This window comes from Perognathus longimembris, chromosome 20 (genome assembly GCF_023159225.1).
Source record: "Perognathus longimembris pacificus isolate PPM17 chromosome 20, ASM2315922v1, whole genome shotgun sequence".
In the NCBI taxonomy this organism is placed as follows: Eukaryota; Metazoa; Chordata; class Mammalia; order Rodentia; family Heteromyidae; genus Perognathus; species Perognathus longimembris.
The window spans coordinates 46,002,502-46,020,530 of NC_063180.1; the positions used below are offsets into that span (position 1 = coordinate 46,002,502).

Sequence of the window (18,029 nt, forward strand, 5' to 3'; positions counted from 1 at the left end):
CTAACCTTGAGTAAAAAGAAGCCAGGACAGTGCTCAGGCCCTCAGTCAAGGCCAGGATGGGCGGTGAGGGAATCCATCTTTGTGATTCATGGTGAGGAGACACATAGCATGTGAAAAATGCGTTTCTAGGGATATCTAGAACAATCCAAGTCAGCTAACCTTACTGATAGGTCACTGCAGTAGCCCAAAATTTTGGCAAGTGGGTATGCGGAAGTTCATTCTAAAGTGCTGTCCCTGTATAGACTTACCCATTGTTCATAATTTTGCTCTCAGCTGCTAATGTTGGCTTATTTGAAGTTGGAATCAAATTAATCCAGCTTTATTTTTTTTAATTTTTGCAGGTGAGCGAGTGCTGTGCTTTCATGGACCTCTTCTTTATGAAGCAAAGGTATCAAGTTGGTTTCTTTCAAGAAAGTTGGTCAAAATTACTAGCCAAATTTGATCATTTTGGGGTGTGTGTCCTGGAGCTCTTGCCTCACCTTGCTTTCTCGCTCAGTTGGGTGCTTACTACCCATCCTCCAGTCAGGCTTGAGGGCTTCCCTGCCCACGTTGGTTTCAAACCGACATTCTCCAGTTCTCAGCCTCCAAGTGGCTAGGATTAAAGATGTGAGCCTCCAGTGCCCAGCAGGATAATTGTTTGTGTGTTTTTAAGAGGTCAGTTTTGGTTATCACTTTTCACCAGTCACGTTTTGACTGATGTGTATGTGAGAGTGTTATGCAATGAGTCTTTCTGATCGTACATTCTCTGGTGTTTCCTGAGCTTTGACAAACACACTGGTTATCTTTTATCTTTTCCTTCTTGGGAGTGAAACATCCTGAGGGATAATGTTTGAAATAACTGAAAAGAACTTTACTGAACACCGTTATGTTTTAAAAATCTAATAGCCATTACCTTCATCGTGACTGTGCTATAATCTTAAGAATTAAGGCGACTCTGAAACTAGTGTATTGCTTTCTAGGGGCGGTTAGATTGTTTTTGAAATCATTGTAGCTCTTGGCTTGGGTTTGAACAAGTGGTGGAACATTCAAGTAACCCCAGCACAAAGGAGGATTGTGCGTTCAAGGCCCGCCTGGACCACACAGAAGAGTGTGTTTGTGTGGGGCAGTGGGGGGGACTCGAGGGGGAGCCAGGGTACAGATAGCTCTGTAACCTGCTTCTTAGGAGGCAGCGGTAGATAAGGCAGGATCGTGGTTTGAGGCCATATTGGGCAGACACAGACCCCTGATGTCAGCACACACGCTTGGCACCCATCTGCCCCCCTGCTACACGGGCAGATGGGTCAGCAGGATTATGAGAGTGGAGTCCCTGCCTGGAAAGCAGGCTGCGCCGAGAAACCATGGCAGGGTGCGTCAGTCCGGAGGTAGATTGCTCGCTAGCGAGCTTGAGGTCCCCGTCTGCTAAATAAGCAAACAAACCATAAATAGCTTAGGGTTTTGAGAGAGTTAAATTAAGTGTTGCTTTTTATTTTGTCCACCAGAGTTAACAGTAGAGTGGCTTTTTCTAAGTTGTTTTTTTTCTTATTCAGTGTGTGAAGGTTGCATAAAGGACAAGCAAGTGAAGTATTTTATACATTACAGTGGTTGGAATAAAAAGTGAGTATTAGATCTTTAAAATAATACTTCTTGAGCAGTTGTAATATGTAACTGAAGCAAGGGCAAGCCATTTCTAGTAGTCAGCCATTTTTATTTTGTATCACCACATTCTTCCTGTAGGAGTATTTCTTGTGTTCTTGTGTACATTAAATTCCTACTTCATCCACCAGCTGTCCTGGTGTAATGATGTGTGGCAGTCCAGCACACTCTGAAGGTTTTGGTGCATTTTAGGATGGCCTGAAATTTGGTCTTAACACACATATGTGACTATTGTGTTAATTCAGGTAGTTACACTGAAAACCAGTTGGGATTTCTTATAGAGAAAAAGGATAAAAATTGTCTGACTTGGAAACGAGAGTTTACCAACTCTATGTATGTAGTTTGTGAACATAAATGTTCACAGAAAGTGATTTGTTTGGCTCTCAGCATATGGTGTAGCCAGGTATAGAATTCTGTGAAATAATCTAGTTTTATGTTCTGTTAGCAGAGCTCTTAGTGATGGATCTTTCTCCATGGGAACTGCAAAAAACCCCATCTAAGCACAGGCTGCCTTTTTTTCTTTTGGTGCCTGTAATTGAATGGCTTGTAATTTTTACTAGGAGGGCCTTTAAATTAGTTTTACAAATGCTTTGTCCTTCAAAAGCCACCTTGTCAATCACTTTACAAGTTGCTCTCTCAATGTTTTGTCGCCTGACCCATTCTCAGGTGCCTGGGTGGCGCCCTTTGATTTGATAGCTGAATATTCCAGTGTTGTAGAAGGAAGGTGTTTTTCTTTTGGTCCCCCCGCCCCCCCCCCCCCCACACACACACACACTGGCCCTGTGAATTTGATCTTGTTTTATATGATTCCCTCTGCTGGGAACAACTACTTGTTTCTTTGATAGGAAATTGTTTAATTTTTGTTCCATTAGTATAATTGTAGAAAGGTGGGAATGTCAATGCATGAAAAGTACATTCTGATGATTTGTGATTTTTCTTTTTTCTTAATCAGTAACTGAAAACCATGCCAGTCTTGTATTTTAAATGTTGAGAATTTGGGAAAATAAGTTGAAACTATGATCTAAAGTTAATTCTTACATCCAGGAAACAGGAAAATTTACCTTGTGGCTTTTAGAGCATCTCAGCTTTCTCTTCAAATCAAAACTGAAATGTTAAACTGATGCTTTTTTTTTTACTTGTTATTTTTATTTAAATTTTTCATTGTAAAGGTATGTACAGAAGTGTTAGTTACGTAAGTCAGGTATTGAGTACATTACTTTTTTTTTTTTATCAGTCCTGGGGTTTGAACTCAGCCTGGGCACTGTCTTTGAGCTTCTTTTGCTCAAAACTAGCACTCTAGTACTTGAGCCGCAGCACTACTTCCGGCTTTTTCTGTGTTTGTGACATAATTGAACCCAGGGCTTCATGGATGCTATAAGCCACATTCTTGACCTCTTGAGTACATTACTTTTTTAACAATGTCACCCTTTCCCTCCTTTTTCTCCTAGTTTTTTCTCTCCTTGTCCTCCTCCGTAGATCCTCTCTTGATCTTTGGCTAGTGAGTTCTCTATCAACTGAGCCATGTCTCCAACCCCTAGGCTCATATTTTACCTGTTGATTTTTTGGTGACACCCAGATAAATTGAGAGTGCTGTAATGAAAACCTCTATTTCCTATAGGAAACAAATTCTGTGTGCATATGTGAGTGGAGAAAGTTAAGTCTACATAGGACAGCCCTGTCAAGAGCAAATGGTAGAGTAGGCCTGCCCTGTTCCAGCTCCTGCATAATTTTAAAGGATTTTTTTAGTCTTTTTCTATACAATCACTTAAAAAAGATACTTTTTTTTTTTTTAACCTGGGTGCCAGTGCCTCATACTTGTAATACTAGCTACTTAAAGGAGGCTGAGGTCTGAGGATTGTGGTTAGAAGCCAGCCTGGGTAAGAAAGTCTGTGAGACTCTTACATTCAGTTAACTACCAAAAAAGCTGGGAGGGGACCGTCACTCACTGGTAGAGCACTGATCTTAAGCAAAAAAGCTCAGGGACAGTGCCCAGGTCCTGAATTCAAGCCCTAGGACTGGCACAAAGAGAAATTTTTTTAATAAAATTGTTTTAGTGATTCTATTTTAATACCTTTGCTTGCATATAGTTAATTAGTAGGTGGTTTGTATGCAGTTACATATACAGATCAAAGATTGTGGTGTTTGTTTGTTTGTTTTTTCCCTTAATCCTGGGGCCTGAACTCAAGGCCTGAGCACTGTCCCTGGCTTCCTTTTGCTCAAGGCTAGCACTTGACCACTTGAGCCACAGCGCCCCTTCTGGCCATTTTCTGTATATGTGGTGCTGAGGTATGCTAGGCAAGCACTCTGCCACTAGGCCACATTCCCAGTCCATCAAAGACTGTATATTAAGACTGGCTTTTGTATATTACTAGAAATTGTGAAAATACCGAATGATAAGACTTCGTTACTTTAAAATACTGTTGATTCCTTCGGTGTGTCATATAGTTTGGTAACAGGAGTAAATGAGAGTTTTGAGCACAGTTTGTTTTCTACTTGGGGAAAATGGTGGGGAGTGGTTAGCATTGCACATCGGCATGTTTTTGTGGTTGGATTGGTTTGTAAATGTATAATTCTGTAAAGAGCCATGTAACCTTCAATATGAACTGTGAAAGAAGACTACATTTATTTTGGAAGTGGGTAGGCAGGGTTCTTGAGATGTATAGCAAGTGTGTTGTATTCTATGCTGAACACTGTTTCCCAAGAGTGTGACCTTTGGGAATTCAAAGCTTCCTTTGGGGAAGTCCAAACATCCATTTGCTTGTTTAGTTGTCAGCTGTTGCTCTAGCAGAGATAACTTCAGAGCAAATCATGTTGTCTGTTTATTTCATTTTACTTTAATTCAGAAGGGATTTCAACTCTGCACATAAAGGGAACTGTTAGGAGTCCATTGGATTTTCTATGAAGATGCTTTTGTATCTTGAGGGGAAGAGATTTGTAAGGTGGTTTTGACAACTGTCAAGTTAGCTCCCTTGATGTAGAGAGGATTAAAATTAAGAGAATGATCTCATTTTGAAGAAAAATTCAGACATCAACATTCCAGTGTCTCAAACTTAGGCTTACTGTTTCCAATACGAATGTGTTTCTAGAGTCACAGAACCCTTAGTGAAGTAGGTTGCCCCAGACATTCAAATATCCCATTTGTAAGTAAATCTTAAAGCGTAAGCTACATTCTGGACCTCGTTACTGAGACCGCTTTGTACTATGCTGTCTATCAGAAGTGCTGTGAGGCCCAGGCGCTCTGAAAAAACTTTGAAGACACGTGAGGCTCTTGTAGCCCCCTTTCCTGTTCCTGAAGGAGCTCCCTCAGTGCACCATCCCCTCCTGACCTCTAGGTAAATGCATGTTTAAAGTTCTCTTAAGGAAATCATGTTGAGGAATGCTTTCTATTTACTTTCCTTCTGGCTACCTTCTATAAGAGGTCAGAGGTGAACAGTCACGGTAGAGAAGCCTTGCCTTGAGCGTTTACCTGCCTGTGCACTAAGGGAGCTCCATCAGCGGGGAGACAGCCCCGAGCGCTCTTAAGAAATGCCTTCTTCCAGGTTCTTTTTGGGGGAGAAAAACCACACCAGCGTTGAAAAGGGAGGGAATTTTATGAAGTGCCAGAGTGCCTTATGAACATTTTAGTAATAGATTCCAAACCTTGACAGTGCTTAGAAAGCCTTCTTCAGTCCCCCTGTGGAGTTACTGCATCCCGTGCTGCTGTGAGCCGAGGTGAGGGCTGGGGTGGCTTGGTAAGCCATTACAGTGCAGCCCAGGTGTCTGGAGGGTGAGTTCCTCTAACACTTTGTGGGTATGTGTGTCAAGTGCTAGGCGTGTTTCTGTTGACAGCACGGCAGTATAGGTACTGTTAGCCCTGGTCTTGGGCCTGGGCACCATCCCTGAAGGTTGTTACTCAAGGCCACTTGCTGTTTTCTTGTGCTTGGAGATAGGGTTCCAAGGACTTTCCTGCCAGAGCTTGGCTGGCTTCAGACCACAATCCTCAGAGCTCAGCCTCCTGCGTAGCTGGCATGACGGGCGTGAGCCACCGGCACCCAGCTTCTTGGGGTTTTGTTGTTGTTGTTGTTTTAAGTTGGTTTGTTAGGGACTGTTCCTTACCATTGGCAATTAAAATCAGAGACTCGTTATTTTCATTCTGTAAGTGAGTTAGGTGTATTCTTGGCCATTTGTACAACGATGGGATTGACCTCTTTTTGGATTCAGACAATGAATATTTGGAATGCTGCTCCTGAAAGTAAAATGGATGTTGACTCGACTGTCATTTTTTGCAGTACCAATTTATCACGTTATCTCAGATCTCCCCAAAGCCTGGCCTCCTGGATGGGTCACAGTCATTGCAGGAGGAGGGTCGTCATGGGGGCTGGGTTTTGATGCTGTTTTGCTCTCTTTCAGCTGGGATGAGTGGGTTCCAGAGAGCAGAGTACTCAAGTACGTGGACACCAATCTCCAGAAGCAGCGAGAACTTCAGAAGGCCAATCAGTAAGTTGTGAGGGATGAGCCCTGAGAATTGTGTGCCTGTCACCTGTCAGTTGTGTGAGGCTTTGGTCTGAAGTGGTCAGACAAGCCTGGTCTAGGTAAAGGGACGAACGAGTCCTGCCATTGCGTCTAATCTTGGGTTCTGTGGAAAGTACAGTTTGTGGGCTCTCTCTCTCGACTTCCCCTCGCTTGGGGGGGGAAGGGGCTTGTCCGCCCCTTCCTGGGTGGTCCTTTACAAAGCTCACGTGGGAGCGATGGCCACAGGTAGCCTTGGCGTGTGGTCGCAGGGTGCCCCCAAACCGCCAAGAACGACACGGATGCGTGGGCCTCTGGAGAAAACCTCTAGGGCTTCTGTTTATTCAAATGAGGAGCCCCCCAGATATACCCCAAAGGCGGGCACAAGAGAGGGGCCCCTGATTGGTCCCAAGGGGCTGTCCCTCAAATGATGTCAGGAGACTTCCTTTGTTGGCAGAGGTCCAGCCCCCTATGGATGGGCCCCTGGGCTACCCCTCCGCCATAGCACACGTGCTAGCACCAGGGACAGGGGCTTCTCTTCCTGTTAAAGACGGGAAGGGGAGGGACAGGGCGAGGTCAGCTTTGGCCCCTTAAAGGTGCAGCTGACCCCAACACAGTTGACAGGGAAACAGAAGAGACATCCACATGGACTCGGGTCTGAAAGCACAGGTAGAGAGACCCAGTAAGACCACCTGAGGTCAGTGCTGAGCTGCATAAAGATGAATGATAAGGAGAGTCCTATCCAAAGTAGACATGGGGATTAGTGAGTCCTGAAACATGCACCTGGGTGTGTCAGTGAGGTACCCTCAAATGTAGGGCAGTCACTTCTGCTGCACCCACGTTGGAATCGTAGGTGTGGAAGCGGGAAATCTTTAGGTCTTCCACGCTTTGGTTTGTCTTGCCTGATTGCGAAAATCCCTGTGTCTGTCTAGTTAAGATGAGTGTGTGAGCTGGGAACTGCTGGTGAATGTGGAGTCCAGGTCCATGTGGAAGGCCAGCACTCTGCGTAAGCCATGTTCCCAGGCCTCCAGGTCCGGGTGGAACCACGCCGGCACTGTGGTATTTTCCAGCCAAGTCCTTCCTCACCACCTGAGCTTGGAACTTGCTTTTGCAGGGAGCAGTATGCGGAGGGGAAGATGAGAGGGGCAGCTCCAGGGAAGAAGACCTCCGGCCTGCAGCAGAAGGGCGTTGAAGTGTAAGGGCTGCTAGCTTTGCTTCGTTACATAAGTATAATTTCAACTTAATACATGTTAAGATACCCGGCTGTTAAAAGTCACGAGAAATGCACAAGGGGGTGGTTTTCCGTAGCGGCTGTGCCCCTGATGCGTTATGAAACCATTGTTACAGTAGAGTGGCATGAAGTTACAGGTGTACACACATGGTGTTTTCTCTCACAGCGGTAGAGGCAGAGTTTGAGCAACGATTACTTTTTCAGTGGCACTGACAGCTCGTGAGCCTGCAGTGTGGGTCACACACATGTCCATGGCATATGGCACAACTGCGTTAGTGATGTGAGAACACGGAGATCACATCTCATCCCACCCAGTCCTGTGGCTTGAACTTGAGCCACAGCTCCGCTTGTGGCTTTTTTGGTGGTTAATTGTAGATAATAGTTGTGGACTTTCCTTCCTGGGCCACAAACCCCAGAACCCCAGCTCCTGAGTAGCTGGGATGACAGGCGTGGGCTGAGCCCAGCCACTGGCACCCCCTGCTCTATCTGAAATTGCCCGAGCTGCCCATTTGTGCCTTTGGCTGACACCAGATTTGCCCATATTTTGAAATTTATTTTTTTCTTGTGTTTTAGGATAAGGTCCTCGTGCACAGCCCAGGCTGACCGTTAACTCCATTCCTCCTACCTGGGCCTCCCACCATGCATGACAGGAAGGGCTGTTCAAGTTCTTCTCTTGTCTTTGGCCCCTCCCTACCGGGGTGGAGAGCCTCCTGTTTGCTGGCATGTGGAGGTGGTCCATCTCAGTTGGTCCACCTGGAAGCCACTTGCCTTACCTTCCTTCTTAGCTAAGGCCTCCTGGGTGCTGGCACGCTGACCACCTTGGAGCCACTTGCTTTTGCCGTTTTCAGATAAGGCCTCCTGTGACTTGCTTGGCCTGGCCTCAGACTGTACTGTGTACCTTTGACTTCCTGTGTGGCTGGGATTAGAAGTTTGCCACCTGTTGCTGTTAATCATGACTTTGTTGAGATGAGAGTCTCACTTAGCTTTGTCCCCAGGCACTGGGGACCGGGGACGCTCTGGCTGTCTACCTCCCAGTAGCTGGGTTGCAATGGTGAGCAAGCGTGGACTTGGACAGAGAAGCTTCACAGTTTTGCCTGATGCTAACAGTAGTCATTGGGCTTAGAAGTTAGGAATACAGGTGGAATATTGGCGATTGGGGCATTCTGAAGAAGTAGCTTGCAGGTTTAATAGAGTGAACGAAGTGAGCAGGAGTGCCCGCGAATCTGTACTGTGAAGTGGGAGCCACTGAAATAATGTGACAAATCTTTTATTTTTTGGGTGGGTGGTGGGGAGAACCAAGAACCAAGGTCCTCGTGCATGCTGGGCAAAAATAGCTCCACCATTTCCCTAGACCCTTCAGAGTTGAGGCCAGTTGCGTTTTTAATTTTACAGTAGAGATGGAGAGTAAGAACTCTTGGTATTTTTGGCCCTTTGTATTATTGATATAAGCAAGTAAAGTGTATGGTTTAATCTGATTCAGAAATGCTACTCCAAAATCCTGGTATTAGAAAAGTTGACCTCACAGAAGTTAGGGAAGTTCTTAAGTTTGGCCAGGTTTTGCTTCTTACAGCTAAACACATACACTATGGAAATGGCAAAGCAGAAGGGGTGCGGTCCTGGCTACCGTGTGGAGCTCACATCCCAGTGCTGCCAAAAGATAAACCAGCTAGGGCAACACACACATAAAAGACCTGAGATCAACCAACACAGCTGATTCATCATAGTCGTGAACATTACTTAGAACTGTAGAAAAGTAAAGAAATCGGGTGTAATGGTCCCGACAGAAGTAATCTAAAGCATAGGCTTCATACACTGTTCTGTGTTCTAGAAATTATTATTTTATTTTTTATTTTTTTTGCCAGTCCTGGGGCTTGGACTCAGGGCCTGAGCACTGTCCCTGGCTTCTTTTTGCTCAAGGCTAGCACTCTGCCACTTGAGCCACAGCGCCACTTCTGGCCATTTTCTGTATATGTGGTGCTGGGGAATGGAACCCAGGGCCTCATGTATATGAGGCAGGCACTCTTGCCACTAGGCCATATCCCTAGCCCTCTAGAAATTATTTAAAGAGCTAAAACTAGAGCTAGAGGTGTACCTGAAGTACCTGGCCTAGTAAGAATGAGCGCAAACCTTGGTACCACCAAAATAATACATTTTAAGCATTTAAAAATTTATTTACTGCTAGGCTTGGGGCTTGAACTTGGCTTGGGCACTGTCTCTGGGCTTCTTTTGCTCAAGGCTATACTAGCACTCTTACCACTAGAGCCACAGTGTCAACTGCTGGCCTTTTTCTGTATGGGTGGTACTGTGAAGAATCAAACTCTGGGGGCTTCATGTGTGCTGGGCAAGCACTGTACCCTAAGCCACATTCCCGCCCACATTTTTTTAATTAAAAAAAATGAGTTGTATTTGTTGTGGTATTAAGGATTGAACTTGGGGCTTCGTTCCTACCTGAACCACACGCCTAGTCCATTACTTCAGTGTGTACCAGTGCCAGGGCTTGAATCCAGGACCTGTGCTTTTCTTGGCTTCTTTAAGCTCCTGGGCTGGCACTCTGCTTCCTGAGCCATGCCTCTACTTTGGCTCTTAGTTTAGGGGTGAGAGTCTTGGATTTGTCTGAACCTTGATTTTTGCGTCTCAGCCTCCTGAGTAGCTACGATCGTAGGTGTGAACTAGTGGTGCCTGGTCAGAAATTGCACAGGCAAAACTGGTCATTTCTGACTTGATACTGTACAGATAGATGAGAGCTAAGTTGTTACTAGTGCTGAGCTAGATGGACATGGCTCTCTGTCTTAGCTATGGGGAAGAGATAGAAAGGAGATTTGACCAGTGTGCAGGGAGGAGCTGATACTTAAGAAATATCCAAATCTAAAATCAAAAGTAGTTTTTGGGAAAAGCACATTAAAGTAATTGTGAGGAAAAAAGCTTTTTTGGTGGAATTCATAAGTTAATAAACATCCCTTTTCTTATGAAGGTAATATTTGGCTGAACTTAAACCTGTTTTGTTAAGAAATAATCTTTCTTTTTCTTTTCAGGAAAACCAAAAAGAATAAGCAGAAAAGTAAGAATATTAGCCTTCTTAAAATTAACCTCACTTTCCCTTTAGAATGTTTGCTGTTTGACTTCACCCTTTTTAAAAAGCTAACAATTTTTTAGTAGGCTTTGTAGTAATCTTTGATGCTCGAAAGTGAGAGGGCAATGTTGTAGATGCATATGTGAGTATTAGTAAGAAGCCTAGCCTTGATTTTTTTGTAAAATTCAGTTATTTTCATCTTTTAGTTTATAAAAATACATTGTTCTTCCTTTTAGCATATGTTATTTGCATAAAATGATGTATTTCACTGTGACATTTTGATGCACATATAAATGTGCTGGGATACATTCACATTCATTACCCTCTCCTTCCCCTGCCATGGGTCCCCTTTTCTCAAATCCATCTGCTTGAGTTGTTTTTCTTCTTGCATGCCAGCCCTGGGGCTTGAATTTAGGACCACTTGCGTTGTCTCTGAGCTTTCCTGCTCAAGACTAACTAGTTCTTTATCACTTTGAGCCATAGCTACACTTCTGGCTTTTTGGTAGTTAATTGGAGATAAGAATGTCTCAGGGACTTTGTTGATCTGGCTGGCTTTTGAACCAAGATTATCAGACCTCAGCCTCCTGAGTAGCTAGGATTACAAGTGTGAGCCACCCGTACCTGGCTCTCATCTGCTTTAGTTTTAATGACTTCTCCATAGGACTTGTAATAAATGGAAGATGGTGATATCATTTAGATGATGCCACTATTAAGTAGGTAGAGCTGTTTATCTTTGGTTGGAGTGTGACTTAATTCTCCAGTAACATTGCCACAGTGGGCAAATAATGGAAGTAAGTGCATTAGATCAGTTTTCATGACACTTCTTATTTAACCACACTCTCGACCTCTTTTTCCCTAGCACCTGGCAATGGAGATGGTGGCAGTACCAGCGAGACACCCCAGCCTCCTCGGAAGAAAAGGGCACGGGTGGACCCTACTGTTGAGAATGTGAGTTCTTCTCCACTTCCCTTCCTTCCTTCTAGATCGCGCCTCCCGGTGTTGATGAGGCTGCTCTCATTCTCCTTTCTGGGCTGCGATTACAGGTGTGCTGGAAATGGTTACGCAAAAAGCTTTTTTGTTTTTTCTTGTCAGTCCTGGGGCTTGAACTCAGGGTCTGGGCAATGTCCCGAAGCTTTTGCTCCAGGTTAGCGCTGTACCACTTGAGCTAGCTTTTTGTGGTGGCTGAATTGCAGGTAAGGATCTCCTTTGAGTATGGATCCTCCGATCTCAGCCTCCTCAGTAACAAGGATTATAGTAGATGTGAGCCACTGACTCCCATCTTTCACAGGCTTTCCTTTGGTAGCCTCTTTTTTTTTTTTTTTTGCCAGTCCTGGGCCTTGCACTCAGGGCCTAAGCACTGTCCCTGGCTTCTTCCCGCTCAAGGCTAGCACTCTGCCACTTGAGCCACAGCGCCGCTTCTGGCCGTTTTCTGTATATGTGGTGCTGGGGAATCGAACCTAGGGCCTCGGGTATACCGAGGCAGGCACTCTTGCCACTAGGCTATATCCCCAGCCCCCTTTGGTAGCCTCTTAAAATTTTTAGTTGTAGTACTTGCTTGGTTCTTGAAAGCATTACTGATAGTTAACTCCAGTTTCATGTATATGTGAGTAAAATACTCTAGAATTGTTACAGTAAGGGGTCATATTTATTTCTAATTGTTTCAGTTACAATTTCCAAAGTTAATGAGTTGGAAAATAGGATTTTAACTTTGAATTGAAACAGCTTATATAGCTGCCAATATGTGAAATTAATGAGAATCTTAAATTTTTTAAATGGTCACTTTGGAACAGATTTTTTATTTTTTATTTTTTTGCCAGCCCTGGGCCTTGGACTCAGGGCCTGAGCACTGTCCCTGGCTTCTTTTGCTCAAGGCTAGCACTCTGCCACTTGAGCCACAGCGCCACTTGTGGCCGTTTTCTGTATACGTGGTGCTGGGGAATCGAACCCAGCGAGGCGAGCACTCTTGCCACTAGGCCACATCCCCAGCCCCCACGTTGGGACAGATTTTTGAAGATTTAACTAAGAATTGGTTTTGTGATTTGAAGATAGGTGCTCCTTTAAAGATAGTCGTGTTTAGGATAGTCATTTGGATAGCAATAATAAAAGTGAAGAGAGTCGGGGAGTGTGGCTTAGTGGTGGAGTGCTTGCCTAGCATGCATGAAACCCTGGGTGCGGTAAACAGAAGAAGCCGGAAGTGGCGCTGTGGCTCAAATGGCAGGGTGCTAGCGTTGAGCAAAAGGAAGCCAGGGACAGTGCTCAGGCCCTGAGTTCAAAACCCAGTACTGGCCAAAATAAAAAAGTGGAAGGAGTTGAAGTGTATGAAGTCTGGATGTTCATTTCCAGAAGAAGGGAACTCACTGAAGAGCTTTGTTCTCACGGGAAGGTGGTTGAGTGGATAGCTGGAGGCAGGAGCCTCATCTTTTTTCTTTTTCCTAGGTGCATGATAGTCTTGGGTTAATTGAAAATATTTTATTTAACTCAGTATTTCCAGTGTACTCTCATTATAACATACAATTGTTATTGTTTTTTCTGAATAATTACTTATTGTCACAGAGATGTAGAGAGGGGTTACAGTTTCATACGTTAGGCCTTGGGTACATTTCTTGTACCTTTTGTGACCTCCTCCCTCATTTCCCCCTCCCTCAGGTTAGGTTTTAATGTTATTTCCAGCTGTGAGTGGTTTCTGTTTAATCAGTGTCTCTTAACCTCTCTCACAGTCCTATGTAAACAAGAACATATATTTTTAATACTACCTTTGCCTTTTCTATTTAGGAAGAAACATTTATGAATAGAGTTGAAGTTAAAGTGAAGATTCCTGAAGAGCTGAAGCCGTGGCTGGTTGATGACTGGGACTTAATTACCAGACAGAAACAGGTGCCTTGCAGCCCTGGGCCCGCGCGTCCCTGGCACCGGGGCACCGGGCGGGCCTGACGAGCTGAGGTGTGGCTGGGTGGGAGCTCAGACGCTGGCTGGCTCAAGACGACGCGCGTGTGTGGGTCATTGAAGATGAAGCCGCGTCTCACTGGCGTCTTTGGTAGGACGAGGGCCGTGGCACAGGGGCCTCGGGGGCTCCGCGAGGGTGGCCAGCTGAGCGCTCCCCGAGCCTCACCTCCACCACGCTGGACTGTAGTTGGGAGGGGCATTCTAGCACACTTTGCTGCTTGAGTTGGCTTTGAAATGCAGCCTTTGAGATCTGTGTTCTGAGTAGCCGCTGCCCCCTGGACTGGACTCGCTTCCTTTCACTGAGGACACACAGCTTAGGGGGTGGGGGTGCGGGGTGCGGCTTGACGGTTAGGGAAGTCGGGGACCTAGCAGTCAGCGTGCAGAGTGCGCAGCAGTGTGAATCCTGACTCGAATCCTCACTGGGTAAGCGCTGGCTCTGCCATGCAGTGTGTGTGAGTGGGGATGTGTTTCTCAGCACCCACTTAATGGAGCGATAGGGGACCCCATGGGGTTGATGTGAAAATGAAAAGGAAGAGTTGCAGTCACGCTGCACGCTGGGGCCTGGCCAGGGAAGAGAGGACTCGGTGACGCGCCGGCCGCTCACGCGGCCCCGGCTACGGTCTGTGGAGAAGTAGCGCGGAGCAGAGCGGAGCGGAGCAGAGCAGAGCAGGCTGGTCCCCAGTTTCCAGATAGTTCATCGAGGTGGAGGAAGTTTTGGTTCCTCAGCCACATCCTTGTTCAGTTGCTGAATAGTGTCCTTTGTGAACATCCTTGGTGTAACACTCTTCACTGTCCAGTGCGTGTGTCCTGTCTGACCACTGAGCAGTGGTGCTCACCGCTGCTGCTCGCTTGAGCCATGTCTCCAGTGTGGTTTTTGCTGGTTAATGTTGATGAGAGTCTCGTCCTTCAAACCACGATCCTCAGATCTCAGCCGCCTGAGTTGCTAGGATTACCGGCACTGGGTAGAGCTTGGCGAATGACTTCATTGCACAAAAGCTTACTCTACAGCTGTTTTTAAGGCATTTGTATTGAAGTGTGCTTTTTGTTTTCTAGCTCTTTTATCTTCCTGCTAAGAAGAATGTGGATTCCATTCTAGAAGATTATGCAAGTTATAAGAAATCTCGAGGAAATACAGACAATAAGTAAGACTATACTCTTTCCAGTAGACCCCAAGGTAGTTTTCCTTTGTTTTAAATGTCAAACCTCTGCAATTTCTACTTTGTATATTAGTGCCATCAGAAAGGAGCAAAATAGGAAGTGGTGCTGCGGCTCCAGGTGGTAGAGCGCTAGCCTTGAGCACAAAGAGGCTCAGGGACAGTGCCCAGCCCTCAGTTCAAGCCCCACAACTGACAAAAGAAATGAGCAAAAGATGACTCATTGGTTTGATAGTTTTCTGACAAGCTATTTTTCCTTAGTGTCTAAGTAGTTGGATTTGGAAGCTATTATGTAGACACACATAATCATTTAAAATGGAATAGTTTTTTAAGTATAAAACCTTGTTTTGAGGGTTGTATGGAGTCTGCCAAGCCCTGTAGGTTGAACTCAGGGCCTGGGCGCTGTCCCTGAGCTGCTTTGGCTCCTGGCTAGCGCTCTACCCCGTGAGCCACAGCGCCCCTTCCGGCTTTTTTGGTGGTTCATTGGAGTCTCCTGGGCTATTCTGGTAAGGATGGCTTCGAACTGTGCTCCATGGATCTCGGCCTCCCTAGGGAGCCCCAGTGCCCTGTCCCGTGCCTCGTCCGGTCACTCAGGAAGGGTCAGGCCGCCGACGCTGCGACTCTGTGTCCCGGGGCCGGGCGCGTGGCGGGGGCCGGTGCGGCTCCTGAGAGCTCTGCTGTTGTAGGGAGTACGCCGTGAACGAGGTGGTGGCCGGGATCAAGGAGTACTTCAACGTGATGCTGGGCACCCAGCTGCTCTACAAGTTCGAGAGGCCTCAGTACGCGGAGATCCTCGCGGACCACCCCGACGCCCCCATGTCCCATGTGTACGGAGCGCCTCATCTTCTGCGGCTGTTCGGTAAGCGGGACCCTGGAGCCCAGCACCTTCGCCTGTCCCTCTGTCCGGAGTGACTGAGCGCAGGTTAAAGTCACTTCCTAAGCCCAGTCCTTTCCAACCGGACGCACACTCGAAGGCCGAGAGCAGCAGAGTCTGCCCTCAGCGTCCAGCGCTGGACTGGTTATTGGCGGCACTGAGACTTGAAGCGGCCCTTGCTCTTGCTGGGCAGGGATTCGGGGCCCCGGGAGCTGCGCTGGGCTGCAGTGGGCCGTGCACTGAGGGTAGGGCTGAGCCACGCACTCCGTTCTTTGTGCATGCAGTTCGCATTGGCGCCATGCTGGCCTACACTCCGCTGGATGAGAAGAGCCTGGCATTGCTACTCAACTATCTCCATGATTTCCTCAAGTGAGTAATGGCGAGAAGCAGAGCCGCTTAGTTACGGCCACCAAAGGCGAGTGCGTGCGTCATCGTAGTCACACACGGACGGCAGTGGACGAGGACTGCGGGTGCTTAGGGGGTTTGATCATCACGTGAGTTCGAGGGCTGGTGTCTCTTCGGCTGCCAGTCCTGGGGCTTGAACTCGGCCTAGGCACTGTGCACTGTCTCTGGGCTTTTTTTATGCTCAAGGCTTTTTCATGGTTAACTGGAGATGAGATCTCATGGACTTTTCTGCCTGGGCTGGCTTTGAACTGCTGCAGTCCTTAGGTTTCAGCCTCCTAAGCAGCTAGGATGACAGGCATGCTCCTCCAGGGCCCAGCAAGGGCAGGAACCTAATAAATAACACTAAGAAAAGGAGCTGGGAGTGGTAGCGCGCGCCTGCATTCCCGTGTTGGGAAGGACTTGAACACTTCTTTTTAGGACCAGGGAGGGCCCTGATAGCTCACTCCTAGCTAGCTACCCAGAAGGCTGAGATCTTGGAAGATGTAGTTTGAAGCCAGCCTGAGAGGGAAAGTTAGCCAGGCGCTTACCTCCAAGTAGCCATGAAAAAGTCAAGAGGAACTGTGGCTCCTCTTGAGCAAAACAACGCTCAGGACTGGCGTGGAGAAAAGAACCCTCTCGGGCAGCACTGCCACCTGGTAGGATGGCAGGATGGCAGTGGTTCACGCGTGGCTCTGGCGCGCGGCCTGTTTGCCGTGGGAGCGAGGGGTGCTGCCACAGGCCCCCGCCGTGCGCACGGTCTCCTTCTTCCTTGTGTTGTCTGTCCGTGGGAGGATCGCGGGGATCCGCTCCTGGGCCAGTGCTGGGCGTGGGCTGTGTCGCGTAGGGAGAAGGTGGAGTCCGTGCAGCGAGTTCTGAGAGCCTTACAGTGAGTGAATATTTCCTCCTAGGTACCTGGCGAAGAACTCTGCCACCCTGTTCAGTGCCAGCGATTACGAAGTGGCTCCCCCCGAGTACCACCGGAAGGCCGTGTGAGCGTCCACGTGCATCTGTGGAACACGCTGCAAGTGTGCACGCGTCGGGGACGTGTGTGACACGTTGTTCCTAATCCTCCTCTTGTACAGACGGTGTACTTCGAAGATGTTAGTGTACTACAGAATTGATCATTGTTTTGTTCCATTTTAAGCAGAGAAAATAAAAGGGGTTACCACTCCTTTTCCTCCTCTTTTCTTCATTTCCAAATCGCTACCAGTGTATCCCGGACGGACAACAGACAGCTGTCGTGTTGTCGGCAGGCAGGCGACCGCGCTGCTTCCGTGCTGGTGGTCTCTTCCTTTGACACTACGCACTTTGATCTATGTGTTAACGCTGTGTGAGCACGCTGACCCAGTGCCAAAGGCCCGATGTGTGTAGAGCTGCCGTCGCCCGTTGTGCTTTGTTCTGTTCTCATGGTGCTTCACGCACAGCCCATCCTCGCGCTCCTCGTCCCCACGCGCTCGATCTGCTCCGTTGTTGAAGATTGCCGGCTTGTCTCATGGTTTTGTATTTTGTGTCTAATGCACGTTTAACATGGTAGACGCAATGCATTGTGTAGCTACAGTTTTCTGGAAAAGTCAAATCTTTTAGGACTTGTTTTTCAGATCTTCAATAAAAAGTTTTCTTTAAATTTCAAACACTGCTTGTGTGGGTGAATTGGAAGCCTGTCCGTTTGGGGGAGCTTAACTTTCCTTCCTAGCTCCAGGCCTTGGTGGCTCGCACATCCGCCACGTTGCCCGTGCACCCTTGCCCCGTCCCGGCTTGGTATGTGCCCGCGGCTGTAGAAATGAGCCCAGGAAGCCAACAGGGCCGTGCCCCCTGGGAGGGAGTGCACGAGCAGCTCCCCCGAGGGTGTGGGTGACTGGCAGGCCTGGAGCAGCACTGGGGAAGGGTTTGGGGTGTCCTGGTCACAGTTGCTCCGAGGGATGGATTGATTGATTGCCTTCGGCGCTTGGTGAGGTAACTCCCAGCCCTCTCTGCTCCCCAGATTACTTCTGCCATCCTCACGATGCGTGTGTGCCCGCCCTCCGCCCCGCACCTCCTGAACACTTGCTCTCACGATGCGTGTGTGTGCCCGCCCTCAGCCCCACACCTCCTGAACACTTGCTCACGATGCGTGTGTGTGCCCGCCCTCCGCCCCACACCTCCTGAACACTTGCTCTCACGATGCGTGTGTGCCCGCCCTCCGCCCCGCACCTCCTGAACACTTGCTCTCACGATGCGTGTGCCCGCCCTCCGCCCCGCACCTCCTGAACACTT

The 18,029-nt window shown here is 47.5% G+C and overlaps 1 protein-coding gene across 1 annotated transcript; it reads left to right on the top strand.

The window, feature by feature from the left end:
- The first annotated feature begins 241 nt into the window (after positions 1-241).
- Positions 242-17,407, top strand: LOC125368398 (mortality factor 4-like protein 1). Its single transcript, XM_048369353.1, has 11 exons — positions 242-388; positions 1,527-1,593; positions 6,022-6,108; positions 7,235-7,315; positions 10,384-10,409; positions 11,281-11,369; positions 13,194-13,295; positions 14,418-14,506; positions 15,205-15,377; positions 15,677-15,761; positions 16,685-17,407. Exons 4-11 carry the CDS (start codon positions 7,257-7,259, stop codon positions 16,767-16,769), a joined length of 708 nt encoding a protein of 235 aa, XP_048225310.1. The 5' UTR covers positions 242-388; positions 1,527-1,593; positions 6,022-6,108; positions 7,235-7,256; the 3' UTR covers positions 16,770-17,407.
- Positions 17,408-18,029: the final 622 nt, after the last annotated feature.